This window comes from Rhinolophus hipposideros, assembly GCF_964194185.1.
Source record: "Rhinolophus hipposideros genome assembly, chromosome: 21".
In the NCBI taxonomy this organism is placed as follows: domain Eukaryota; kingdom Metazoa; phylum Chordata; class Mammalia; order Chiroptera; family Rhinolophidae; genus Rhinolophus; species Rhinolophus hipposideros.
This window is the reverse complement of record NC_138067.1, coordinates 40,633,839-40,648,427: the sequence shown is the minus strand read 5'-3', so window position 1 is coordinate 40,648,427 and position 14,589 is coordinate 40,633,839. Positions and strand designations below refer to the sequence as shown.

At 40.5% G+C, this 14,589-nt stretch overlaps 1 protein-coding gene across 4 annotated transcripts; it reads right to left on the bottom strand.

Moving 5' to 3' along the window:
* Positions 1–828: 828 nt before the first annotated feature.
* On the bottom strand, positions 829–14,453 carry LOC308489655 (uncharacterized protein). Of its 4 annotated transcripts, none has more exons than XM_081031088.1 (7): positions 14,216–14,453; positions 13,749–13,899; positions 10,577–10,649; positions 10,083–10,144; positions 8,555–8,681; positions 7,646–7,768; positions 829–3,879 (listed from the first exon to the last, which is right to left on the bottom strand). In XM_081031088.1, exons 4-7 carry the CDS (start codon positions 10,095–10,097, stop codon positions 1,754–1,756), a joined length of 2,391 nt encoding a protein of 796 aa, XP_080887214.1. In that variant the 5' UTR covers positions 10,098–10,144; positions 10,577–10,649; positions 13,749–13,899; positions 14,216–14,453; the 3' UTR covers positions 829–1,753. The 4 variants fall into 4 exon arrangements, with proteins under 4 accessions (XP_080887214.1, XP_080887213.1, XP_080887215.1 ...); XM_081031087.1 differs by having other exon boundaries at positions 14,393–14,453; XM_081031089.1 differs by having other exon boundaries at positions 1,229–3,879; positions 7,646–7,747; positions 14,393–14,434.
* Positions 14,454–14,589: the final 136 nt, after the last annotated feature.

Genomic DNA, 14,589 nt, shown 5'->3' with positions numbered 1-14,589 from the left:
AACAAGAAGAAAAGACATCCTCTACCAAATACCAAGACTCATTGCAAAGCTATGGTAACTAAAGTGGTGTGGTATTGGCAAAAGTATTAAAATATAGACCAAAGGGAAATGAGAGCCAGGACACACATCTAATCCTGTACAGATTACTGATTTTCTTAAAAAGTGGCACTGCAAAGTACTGCGGAATGAGGAAAATTTTCAGTAACTGGAACAACTATATATAGGAACAACTGGATACTCACATGGAGAATAAGTAAATTATGCAAGAGGCAATATGCGCGTATACCTTTCTTTTAAGTTTCCATAAGTTGATTTTGTCACCTACCAAAAAACACATTTCAAGAGCAAGAAAGGGTGGGAGGGAGGGAGAGGGGGAACAGGGAGGGAGAGAGAGAAAGAGAGAGACCGACCAGTTAGAAAAAGTAAATTATCTATTCAGGTTCCAAGGAAAAAAAGTGCAGTAACAATGAAGGTGGGTTTTCCCTGGGCTTCTGTTCTTATGTGATCATAATCACATTACAATTATATTTAGATCAACCCAGGACACTGGGCTCCAGCCAGGGTGGGGGATGACAGGGGCAGAGCCAGTCCCAAGACAGCCAGGACCAAGCCGTGGCAGTGGCCTGGAGGATGAAGTGGGGTAGCCAGAGGAACCACAGCAACCTCTGCCCCCTCCGAGGCTGAGTAAATTTTAGGGGGGAAAAAAATGGATCAACTATCTTTTATGTTTGATATGTATGTGTACACGTAAGTATCAATGTGTGTGTGTGTATAAAAACACATTCACTTACTTAGATGCAAATATGTTAACAACTGGTGATTCTGAGTAAAGGGTATATGAGAGACTATATAATTTTTACAATGTGGGGGAAAGTTTTCAATTTTTTCAAAACAAGAAGTTTAAAGAAATGCAAAATCCCATCACTTAGAGATAAGTACAAGTAAATACCTATCTATTCACGTATACCTTCTCTTTTTTAAATGAGATCACATAAAAATGCCATACTTTGTGTTCTTCCACATTAATATATTGTGGACATCTTCCAACATCTACAAGTACAAGCTTATCTTCTCCCGTTTGATGTATGCATAGTGTTCTACTAGATCAATAAATTGTAAAATACTTTGTCAATCCAATTATTTCTAGGTTTGCTCTCATAAACAATGCTGCTCTTATATACATTTGCGGCAGATACAAACTTACTTCCAAACAGCAAAGATTCATCTCCGAGGAGCTACTAGTTTTAATTCAATATACCATACGAAATAAAACAATCATATTATGAGTTCTCAGCTACAGGAAACCTTCAGTCAGTTATTTTATTCACTTTTCATAGCTTTAGTAAAAATAAGCGCCACTGTAAATATGTATAAGATGGATGTTAAAGGAAAAATAGTCCAAAACCTTCCTTGACCCCACCCCCCAAAACTAGCTAGGATATGGCAAACATCCTTTTTACAATTATCTTTAGACATGTATTCACTTTGAAAGACCATTTTTACCAATTGGATCTTACCAAGAGGGTTACAACCTATTTCTCTCCTGAATCTGAGTCCTATTCCTGTTACTCTGGTTCCATGTCATCATTTTAATGGATTTGTTAGAAAAATTCCAACTGAAGAAATCCTTTCCGCTGTCAATCCTTTATAGTGTTTCTCACCAGCATGGATGCTCCAGAACCTTGTAGATATACGTCCCGACTGAAGCCATTAGCACACTTGTCATTTTTTTTTTTTTTTACATTTGTCATTTTTAAAGATTCTTGCCAGTGTGGACTTTTTGATGATATGTAAGACGTGAACGGTGACTGAAGTCCTTACCACATACGTTACATTTGTATGGTTTTTCTCCAGTGTGGACTCTCTGATGGGTCTGAAGACGTGAACTATGACTGAAGCCCTTACCACATTCCTCACATTTAAATAATTTCTCCCTAGTGTGAACACTCAGATGGACTCTAAGATTTGAGGGGAGACTGAAGGCCTTCCCACACTCCTCACATTTATGGGGTTTCTCTCCTGTGTGAACCCTCTGATGATGGCGAAGATTCAAGCTCCTCCCAAAGCCTTTCCCACACTCCTCACATTTGTAAGGTTTTTCTCCAGTGTGGCCTCTCTGATGGTATATAAACTGTGAACTGTACCTGAAGCCCTTCCCACAGACATCACATTTGTATGGCTTCTCCCCAGTATGGACTCTCTGATGGGACTGAAGACCAGAGGACTGACTGAAGCCCTTCCCACACACACCACATCTGTATGGTTTCTCTCCAGTGTGGACTCTCTGGTGTACACGAAAATCGATGGCCTGACTGAAGCTCTTCTCACACTCCTCACATTTATAGGGTTTCTCTCCTGAGTGGACTCTCTGATGAGCGTGAAGATTTGATCTCCAACTGAAACCCTTCCCACACTCCTCACATTTGTATGGTTTTTCTCCAGTGTGAATTACTCGGTGCAGTTTAAGATTTGAACTATAACTGAAGTCCTTACCACACACATCGCATCTGTACGGTTTCTCTCCAGTGTGGACTCTCTGATGGGTTTGAAGCTTTGATGACTGACTGAAGCCCTTCCCACACGTATCACATTTGAATCGTTTCTCCCCAGTGTGGACGTTCTGATGGACTTGAAGATTTGAAGCTTGACTGAAGCCCTTCCCACACTCCTTACATTTGTAGGGTTTCTCTCCGGTGTGGACTCGGAAATGGATGTGAAGATCTGTATTACGGGTAAAGCCTTTCCCACACGCCTCACATTTGTACGGTTTCTCTCCAGTGTGAACTCTCCGATGGCATATTAATGGTGAATTGTGACTGAAGCCCTTACCACAGACATCACATTTGTAAGGTTTCTCCCCAGTGTGGACCCTCTGATGTATGTGATAATGGGCGGCCTGCGTGAAGCCCTTCCCACACTCCTCACATCTGTAGGGTTTCTCACCCCTGTGGACCCTCTGATGGACACGAAGATTAACACTCCAACCGAAGCCCTTCCCACACTGTTCACATTTGTATGGTTTTTCTTCAGTGTGGACTCTCTGATGGCATTGGAAATTTGAACTTTGACTAAAGCATTTACCACACTCCTCACATTTATAAGGTTTCTCTCCAGTGTGAGTTCTGTAATGAATGGTAAGACCTGTGCTGCTACTGAACCCCTTGCCACAGCTGTCGCATCTATAGGACTTTTCTCCTGCATGATTAGAATGAGAATGAAAAGAGTTCTTATTGAAGCAATCACCCGATTCATGGCATTTATTGAGTTTCTCTCTTGAGTGAGTCCTCGGACGAGTCTGCAGATGTGAGTTCTGACTGGAGCATTTCTCTCTTGTGGGAATATTCTGATGACATAAAAGCACTGAGCTGTAACTGACACCCTTTCCACACTCATTACATGGATGGAGTTTCTCTCCGAAGGGTAAATGCTGACTGAAGCCATCACTCACACTTCTGCCACATTCATTAGATTTGTAGGGTTTCTGTTCTGTGTCTGTTTTAATATGATCACTAAGTGGTGGTTTCTTCATGAAGGCTTCACATACATGCAGGTTATTTTTCACATGACTTTGCTTACCTCTACTCTGATTCTGTGACTCACTCAGATATGTATTCCCATAAGAATCCTGGGATCTCAAAATTGAGAACTCTTGATTTTCAAGGTAACAGGAGCGATCTCCTTTATGATTCACCAGATCGCTCCCATTTGCAGAAACCTGAACAGAATCAACTTGCAGTGACTGGGAACTCTTCCTCTGAAGACACCTGGTTAAATCATTTGTAACCTGTTTCCAGATTTGCCAGCAGGGCAGCTCTTCATGTAAAAGGTATTTTAATGCAACTTTTTGAAGAGTCTCCACCTTATTTTGATTCTTGCTGCCTATAAGAAAAAGCAATATTCAGACATGAGGACAACTGACTACTCTGTTCAGAAATCTCAGGATTTCACACTTAGACCATAAGAAAAAGCCTTAACAAACCGGAGAAAGGGTCATGTCTGTCCAACATCATTTATCCTTTCTTGCTTTTCCATTTTTCCATGTGGAAAGCAAAGAATAGAGTTAGCTCTTATCCACTAAATGTAAATCTGAGCTGTTTACAATCATCAGTGTAATAGTTTAACACAAGAGCTGTAAGTCTGAAATCAGATGGCCACAAGGTAACAAAGACAATCCCCATTCCACCCTATGGTGACATCAGTTAAAAGCCTACTCACCTGTTTCTCAGTATTCTTATGACCAGTGGGATGCTACCCAGTTAGGTTACAAAAGCTCAGAATGTAGGCATAAAATAGTACTTTAGGTCCTGGCAGAAATTATCTAAGAGCAAATCTGGCAAATAGTTGGAGTACTATTTGTTCTAAACTTGGAAGTAATTCAGGTCTCTGTAAAAAGAAGTGTAGAAAAGGGAAAACAAATCGAGTCCAACTGAGAAAGAACATGGGAGAAGAGAAACAGAACATAATGCAGACTCTTAGAGGCAACCCTGACCAGGATGAGAGGGAGGGGTCTATTCAGCCTGAAAAGCTTTCTCCCAGAAAGCTGCGACACTTGCTTTTTCTCTCATTCCCTTCAGGTCTCTGTTCAAATATCATTCAACTGGGTGAGGCCTTCTTTATCGCCCAATGTAAAATAACTCCTCCCCACCCCGCTACACCCTTGATTCTTCCCATACGCCTTACCCTGCTTTGTTTTTCCCCATAGCACTTATCTGATTGACTACACACTTCCTAATTTTTTTCTTGTCTTTTTAGACCCACTAGAACATAACAGTCATGAGGAAAACATACACTGTTTTCTTCATTGCTTTATCCCCACTGCAACAGAATTTTGCAAATTGTTGGGATGTTTTAGTGAACTGTGAACCCAATTCCACAATTGTGACAAATATATATATTTTTTAAAGAAACAGTATAAAAACACAAGAAATGTCGCAAGCGGTAAGGGTACCACTACATGAAAGTCTTGTTTCAGGTGTAGACATATATATAAATATACACATTTTTTATATATTTATGCTGGGTCAAGATGTAAAATATTTTTCATTGAGGGTCATGGTTAAAAACGTATAGAAACCACTGTCTTAAAATATTTAAGGGGGTTGGAGGGGTACCAAGTCCTGAAAAATTAATTTGCTTAGTAGAAAGTTAGGTTCTGATAATACGAGCAGGAATGCACCCATTTTGGGGGGTGGTCGGCTAATCGAAAGGCCCCCTAAAGATGTTCCTGCCCTCATCCTGGGAACCTATGAATATGTTAGTGTATATGGTAAAAGGGACTTTAGATTAAACTGAGGCTCTTGAAAAGGGGAGGTTATCCTGGATTATCTGGATGGACCCACAGCAATCACAAGGGAACTCTCCCAGACTTCACGCCATGTATCATCCCTTTTGCTGGTTTTAATGGGTATCCTTTGTGCTATAACAAAATTATAATTTTAAGTATTGCACATTCCTGAGTTCTAAGTCATTCTAGTGAGTTATCATGGGAACCCATGAATTGGTTCAGAGGTGAGGGTGGCCCTGGGAACCCCAGCTGGTGTGTGTAGTCTTGGTGAGCAGTTTCGTGGATGACTGTGCCCTCAGCCTGTGAAGTTGGGGCTAAATTCCTGTTTGGTATCAGAAGTTACTGCAACATGTCAAAGACTACTCACATTGCCTGGGATATCAGCTAGTTAGTATCACTAGGATACAAGTTATACTGGAAAACTTATTTGAAATTCTGGACTTTTCTTTCTTAATCAGGACTTTCCTCATCTCTACAGGCATATCAGTGCCTTTGACTTCTGGAAAAATCCAATTTGAAATTATTAAACAACTACCACATATCGGTTATAGGAGTGTTTAGGTGTAAGAGAGAGGGGAGGGAGGTAAGTGGGCAGTTGGCCATAAGGATGAGGCAGTTTTCAATCATAAGTAGCCAACTTGAAATTGTTACATGAGAGCTGATGAATTATAAGGGCTCGCATATCAGTGCCGATAAGTTTGATAGTTTAGTTATACATTCTGATCATTGTGAATAGCTTTTATCTCCTGAAATTAACAGCTCTGAATCATTACATATTCAAAGATGTCTAAGAAATTAGAATTATGTTAGACGCTCACTGGAAGACAATGTTCCAAAATAATCCACTCGTCACACCAGTGTGCTCTAAACCCCTGAGCCATCTTGGGGAGTAATGCGACGTGAGGTCTACTTGTCTCCATTATCTGTAAGCTTTTTGTTTTTAGGAGTCCTTACAAAAACCAGGTTTTTAATTTGTGCTTCTGGGACCTATAAAGAGCATTTCAAGACGGTGTCTGTACATGGAGTGTGGCTGCAAAGTCCCGAACCATGTTGATGTTCAATAGATCAAAAAACCTTTGAGTTTTTTTTGAGAAAAACTGGCAGAAAATGCTACGAGAGTTGTTAAAAGAGAGACTTGGGTCTATTCAGCAAAACTGAAGTGATAAATGCGTAGGATCATAATTCCTAAGGTTAAGTCTGCAAATGAAAATGAGACCCAGTAAAGTGGAGGCAGGATCTAACACTCCTGAATGCACAAATGTGAACAAATGTAAATAAAAGGGAGATGGACAAAAAAAAGACAAGTTATACCCATCAATTACTGACAGAATGCAGGGCCTGATCTGTCGTGTTTATAGACAAGCTTCTGTTTTGTTTTTTGGCAGAGGGAGCCTATATAAATTTATAGTCCCTAGGGATTTTTAAATTTTAAATGGGTAGAACTAAGAAATATACAAATTAAAGCAAAAGGAAAGAAGGGAAGAGAAAGGAAGGAGGATAAAAAATGAAGTTAAAAGTAAAGGAGAGAGGCCAGGTGGAAAAGTAAAAGGGCTGCCTGGGGATATGGATGAAGCACTCCTCACAGATGGGAAAGGCTGGGACAATAGGTTAGAAGCCATGAAGAGAGCTTCCTCACTTCTATCTAAAGAATAGAATTATTTAAATAATGTATTCATTCAGCCACTACATACTGAGCCCTTGCTATGCAGAAGGCCCATTGGAGGCTTTGCGTGGACACAGCAAATAAAACTGCCCAAATTCCTATTTTCATAGGGAGAGAGGTGATGAACAAGTAAATAAAAATATGCTTCTAGGTCCACAGGGGATCAGTGCTTAGACACAAAATAAGGCAGGGTGACGGGATGGAGAATGGAGAGAAGATGATATTTTAAATAGGGCACATGCAGATGCAGACGGACTATCTGATGAGATGAAATTTGAGCAAAGTCCTGAGTGAGTAAGGGAGTGGCTGGGGACTCTATTCCGAGGCCGAAGAGAGCTGGTCAAAGGCCATGAAACTGAAGGCCACTCCAAGGGGGCCAAGATGGCAGGAATGATCTAAGCCAGGGAAAAGGAGAGGCGATCAAAGAGGGACTTGGTGAGGATGCCAGATCGGGTAGCATCCTGCAAGCCACTGTAAGGATGCTGAGTGACATGGGAAGTCTTCAGAGGGTTCTGAGCAAAGGAACGGCATGATCTTACTTGCTTTCCAAAGAAATCACTCTGGCTACAAGATTATAGGAATGCAAGTGGGGAGCATGGAGACCAGTGTGAAGGCCATTGTCACAGTCCAGGCAGGAAATGACAGCACTCAGACAAGACTGGAATCATGGACGTGGGGAGCAGCAGATTAGCTGGTACCTGAAAGAACAGCTGTGTGGCTCCCACTGGAATTCTCATGTCTTTGGGCTTCTCTTTCCATCATCCAAAGCTTTTCTTGTACCTCCAGTTGAGATACCATATCTGATTTGAAGGGAAGATGTCCTATGAAAAGGCATATATAAGTATCTAAGACGCACACGCAGCTAAAACATACTGTTGCTCAAATTCTATAATCCTCAGAACCTCGAAAGCAATACTTCAAGAATTTTTTATCATGAACTGTAATAAGAAATTTAGATCGTGACCTAGTTCATGTCTATATATAGATTAAAATTAGATTTAGCCAATGTGTTGTCAGCTTATTTCCCATACTCACACACCACTCACTGCAAATGATCAGTTTTTGCTGCAATGTGAACAAGTCTTGATAAGGAACTCAGATAGAATAAACTAGAAGCATAGAAACTATTTCAGAGGAAAAAAGTAATGCCAGTACAATGTATTAAGTTGATTCCACGATTCACCAATGGGTCACAACCATATTTGAAAGACAAAGTATAGAACCTAAGCTGTCCATTTATAATTTATTTAAAACAGGGCTTTTCAGCCGAGGCACTATTGATATTTTGGACTGGCTAATTCTGTTGTGGAGGTTGTCCTGTGCATTGTGGGACTTTTAGCAGTATCTCTCCCCCAAGTTGTGAAAATCAAAACTCCAGACATTGCCAAATGTCGTGGTGGGGGAAAGGGGGACAAAAATCACCCCTGGACAGAATTTTGCTTGAGCAAAAGACCAAGAAAATCTTTGCCTATAGTCTCAGGGGTTAGAAAAACTTCTATCTTCAAGGTCAGGGAACCATTTCAAAGAGTCCAAAACTTTGAACAACTGAGGACAGAGATTCTCAAAGAGGTTGAGATTCATCTAGAAAGAGATTCTGCGGTCCTCACCCACGGACAGCAGGTTCCTAAAGTTCTCCAGCATCACATCCTGGTACAGCTTCCTCTGGGCGGAGTCCAGCAGCCCCAGCTCCTCCTCCGTGAAGACCACAGCCACGTCCTTAAACGTCAATGGCTCCTACAACACCAAACACACTCCACCTAAATCTTGCAACAAAGGTCAACTAGGAGAAGGCAAGTATCAAGAAGTTAAAGAGGATTACCAAAAAAATTGTTACAGAGCTGGAGGGACTCCATGCAGGTTTTAGTCCCAACAGTTGTCCCTCTCTCTCTGCCTCCCCACAGAGCTTGGACTCTATCACAGTTTTTAATGTCTGCAAAGTCCACAGGCCATCTCTGCGACCCTCCAGGACAGGTATATAGCTCTTCCACTGTGTTTTCAAGGCATATGCCAAGTCCACCTACTGCGGCATTCACAGTTGGGGAAGGTATAGGCTGAGTTCAAATTTCAAGGTTTTAATTACAGGACGCTGGGCAAAATCCTTAACCTCTCACAATCTCAACTTCTCTTCTCTACAATGGTATCAAAATCACAAGGTGTTTGAAAGGATTAGATGAGTGAATATATATAAAGCACTTAGAATATAAAGCACCGTGTGTCTCGCACACACACAAAAAATGCTCAATGAATCTGAACAATTAGTGTCATTATCATCTCTTGCATTCCATCTCATGACTGGACAGTATAGCATTCCTTAGAACTGACGATTTATCTTTAGTCAGTACAAATCATCTATAATTGGTTATAACTTTTTACTTATCATCAATGCTGCAAAGGTCCTTTTACAGAGACCTACTTAGCCTAGAAGTAGTGACTCTAAAAAGCATAAAATATGCACTTAAAATTTTTTGAAAGCACAATGGCAGATTTCCCTCTCAAAATGTTTTCCCAATTCACCTTTCATGTGAGAGAGTACAAAAGGCCCCGAATCTCTAGACTCTGGCCACATATGACACAGTTCCTTTTTTTAAAAGACAATCTTTAACAATGTAAGTGAAATAAATAAATAGAACTCTTTTATTAACATTTGCACACATTTAGTTATTAATGATCATTAATTTCTTCATAAATTTCCTTTTTTGGGGGGAACATTCCTATTAATTTTTTTTACTCATATTCCCTTGGGTTTTTCTTTATCTTACTAATCTTAATAAGAATTAGAGATATTAAGCTTTTATCTAATATATATAAGTATATCCCATCAATTCTAATATTCCAAAAATATAGTTACGAATGCATGTGAAACAGGGAAATGAGAAAATGAAAAGAGCTCATTTGTAAGCAGGGTAGTAGTGTAAATTACTTTTATCTATTTCAGTTTTCTATTTTTTTTCAAAGATTGTTTTGTGAAATAATAAAGATAAAATAAAACAAACAAATCACACGCAGTCCAGCACACAACACACACTCAAGATCTGTTGTTTTCCATTAATGTTTCCAAGGAAGGGAAAAAAGATTGTCCTAATCTGTGAGAAATAAAATCACATCTTAGGAGACAGAAAGGAATGCCTTACTTACCTGAAACTTGGTCATTTTCTCCTGTTCCTTCTGGTGAAGGTCTGAATCCTGAGAAGGCAGAACTGAGAATGGACGAAGAAGCCATGAGACGCAGGCCAGAGCTGCCACGAGCCCACAGATTTTCTGCCATGATCTTTGCAGAAATTACACAAGAGCCCTCCTGCTTCCAGGAATATGCAGCCAGATACAGCTTGGTAAGCACAAAATGGAAGAGATTCCAGCTACTAACAGGTTTTTCAGCCAGGGAACACTGGACAGTGAACAACCTGCACAGCCAAATGCAGTATCCCTACTACAAGCATTTCTGATCCTGGAGATGGTAGGGAATGAGAGGCATTGTAACAACACGTGGGTTAAAAAAATAAAATGGGCTCTGGAGTCAGGGGCCTAGGTTTAAATCCTGGAAATGATATTTACCATCTATGTAACATCTGGGGTATTAAAATTTCCCTGTGCCTCACTTCAGCCATCTGTACAATAAGGATCATACGCACCTCATCAGGCTGTTCCAAGGAGTGAATGAGTGAATGGAAAGTTCTAAGAACCAGGAGTCCCTTTCTCTTGTAGCTGCAAAAAAGGAGATAATGCGCTGCATTCTAAACTGTACAGATGCTTGTACATTATCTTGAGTTTCTAAGTTGTATTAATTATCTAAATTGTTTCTAAATTTCTAAATTATCTAAATTGTACATTATCTTGAGTTTCATCTCAAGAGTAATTGACTTCCTTTGCTTCCTTTCGCCAGAAGCAGGAGACACAGATGGGCATTTTGTAGACAAGATAGGGTGTGAGAACACAAACACAATATCCAAAAAACCGCTGGCAGCACAGTACACTACAGAGTGTCGGGTGTTTACCCTCATGCTGAGTGGGAGCCCACTGCAGCTGCCAAGTATCACGAGAGGATCATGCATTATTGCCCCAGGAAAAGATAAAAATTCTAAGTACACTTTCTACTGAATGTGTATCACTTTCGAACCATCATAAAGTCGAAAAATTAAGTCGAACCATTGTTAAGACGGAAAGCGTCTGTATTTGAAAACATCTTTTCTAACAACAACTAAAACAACCTGAAAGGGACGTGGATTTCATTTACTATTGCTCTCCTATGAAAGGCATCTTTAATCTCTGAAAAGCCCTAATGCTGACTTAAAATTTCGTATTTAATAGTACGTTGCCCAGTTAATAACATTTTATTGACATTAGTATTAGCTTTCTAAAAAGTGTTATTTCGGGTCAATTTACTTCATGAAGCCAGAAAAGGCTTCTTGGTAAAAGCCTTTTATCCTATGTGCATGGAGAAAAAGAAAAACACACAGCAAAGAGAAAGATATGAAAGAAAAAATAAGAAACTCAGAGAATAGCTTCAGAGCCCCCAACATCTGTCTAATAATAAGGAGTATGAGTAAGAGAATTTAAAAGAAATGGCAGAGAACAAAAAAACAAACAATCCAATTAAAACATGGGCAGAGGATCTGAAGAGACATTTCTCCAAAGAGGACATACAAACAGCCAATAGATATATGAAAAAATGCTCAACATCACTAGTCATCAGAGAAATCACTAGTCGTCAGAGAAATGCAAATAAAAACCACAATGAGGTATCACCTCACCCCAGTCAGAATGGCTATCATCAACAAGACAAATAGTAACCAGTGCTGGAGAGGCTGTGGAGAAAAAGGAACCCTCATATACTGTTGGTGGGAATGCAGACTGGTGCAGCCGCAATGGAAGGCAGTGTGGAGGTTCCTCGAAAAATTAAGAATAGAACTACCATATGACCCAGCAATCGCTCTTCTGGGTATCTACCCCAAAAATCTGAAAACATTCATCCATAAAGACATAATGTTCATTGCAGCTTTATTTAGAGTGGCCAAGACATGGAAACAACTAAAGTGTCCTTTGATAGATGAATGGATAAAGAAGTTGTGGTATATATATACAATGGAATACTATTTGGCCATAAAAAAGATGAAATAATACCATTTGCGACAACATGGATGGATCTTGAGATTATAATGCTAAGCAAAATAAGTCAGACAGAAAAAGTGGAGAACAATCTGATTGCACTGATATGTGGTATATAAAACTGAAAACAACAAAAGAACAAGACAAAGAAATGAAGAAACAAAAACTCATAGACACAGACAATAGTTTAGTGGTTACCAGAGGGTAAGGGGGAAGGGAGGTGGTAGATGAGGGTAAAGGGGATCAAATGTATGGTGATGGAAAGAGAAATTACTCTGGGAGGTGAACACACAACGTGATGTATAGATGATGTATTACAGAATTGAACACCTGAAATCTATGTAACTTTACTAACAATTGTCACCCCAATAAACTTTAATTTAAAAAAAAAAGGCAGAGAAGTCTTATTTCAAGAGCTAGCTGCTGAGTTCATAAATGGAAATTATGAACAGTACAAATAAAAGTATAGTCCTAAACAGATCATATTGAAACTCAGGAATGCAAAAGACCAAATAAAGAAACTAAAAACAACAAAAATCCTTAAAGCTCCCAGAAAGAAAATATAGTTTATCTAACAGAAATGACAGATTGACAATAACAGGGAAACACAACAGAGATGCAAAACAACTGAGTATTTCCAAAATGAAGAAAATAGTCAACCTGAAATTCTATGCTCAACTAAATGATTATTGAACTAATTTAAAATGTTAGACATTTTAGCTGAACAGAAATGAATTTATGACTAAATGAACTCTGAAGCAATGGTAAGAAAACATTTGTAAATATGTTTGGTAATGTCACTGTTAAGGAAAAAAAAAAGCCAGCCTGCCAGGTGGCTCAGGTGGTTGGAGCGCCACGCATGCTCCTAATGCTGAGATCGATGGTTGGATTCTCACATGGGCCAGTGAGCTGCGCCCTCTACAGCTAAGATTCTGAACACCTGGAGCTGGGCTGTCCTCCCCAGGTTGGCACGACCTGCCACCAGCTGCTGTGAGCAGCAGACCACCAACTGCCTCAAGGTAGGGGGGAAATGGGGACAGAAGCGCAAGGCTCATAACACCAGCATGGGCCAGGGAGCTGTGTCCTCCACAACTAGACTAAGAAACAACAGCTTGAACAGGGGCAGGGGAAGGCGGCAGAAGGGGGAGAAAAAAACCCCCAAGAAATAATATGACAAATTTGGATGGCGGTTATAATAAAAAGTGTATCTACAACTCAGCCTGCAGTTTAAAAAAGATGCTGGTGGGGGTGGTGGGAAGCCATCATCAAATTTCAAATACATTTTTAGTTTCTATATTTTTCAGAATGAGAATACAGGCTGACTAAATTTAGTATTTGTTGAGACAGATAATCATTTGTAAGAATTAAAAGAATACCACAAGCCCATAATTTCCAAACCATTTGAGAGCAAATAAAAGGGAACAAACTAAACTGAAGACAAGAGAGCAACAACAAAAAGAAATGTAAAGCGCAGTATTTAAAAAAAAGTTTAAAAATGAATATGTATTTAAAATAAATATATAAAATATGTGGGGTGTAGAAATACACACATACATATTAAGAAACAAATTAAACATTTCCGGGTTTATTCAACAAATATTTGAACATTTTCCTAGCAATAATTTACTGAATTGAAGGAAACCTGATTAACCGAAAACAGAGATGACAGACCAGGAAAGTACTTGGAGTAGCTCGTACCTGGGGCTATGCTGTGAAAAGCCAAGAAATCCCTTCTTCTTCCCCTTTCCGAATTCAGGAGTGGTGAAGAAAAGGATGCACTGGGACAGGACGATAAACTGCAGGGGCAGAGGACATCCCCAAGCCCTAGCGCGGGGTGATTCAGTGTTTCCTAAAAAAGAAATAAAAACTCAGTAAAGTCAGGGAAGAGCTCTGTTTCCGGAAGGATGACAGAAGGGCCATGGCCTTGCTCCTACAGCCCTAACCTCTATCTTCAGTGGGGCTTCCAGTTACCAGGACGCCGGTGAGGGAATTCACTGTACCAAGAGCAAAGCCAACTCCTCATCATGTGCCACCACCACTGTCCTAAGCTTTGGACACGTATTGTCTCATTTAATTCTAATCACAACCCTCCCCAGTAACTGCTCTCTCTCTCGCTATTTTAAGGAGGAGAGGAGAGCGCGGAGGTAACTCGCCACATATAGTACCGATGCAAGTAGCAGCGCTGCAGGATAAGCCGGCGAGGAGAGCTTCCGCCCTCCGCCTTTCAGCCTCCGCCGGCGGCCGCGACTCCTCCATCCTAAGACAGCCGGCTAGGTAGCGACCAGTCCCGCAGTGAGGCCGAAAAGGCGCGGAGGAATCGTGGGGGCGCAGGGCTGACTCACCTCCCGGACAGAAAAGACGGTGACGGCCTCGCTATCCTGGGGCGGAAGTGCCTTCGACTACTCGGCACCCCGGAACTACACTTCCCAGAAGCACCTTGTTTCCGGACAGAGATGGGGAATACATTTCCCAGAACCTCCAAGAGGAGGAAGAACTATGTCCGCCCTATTAGATCTACTGAAAATGAAAAATAAAATCG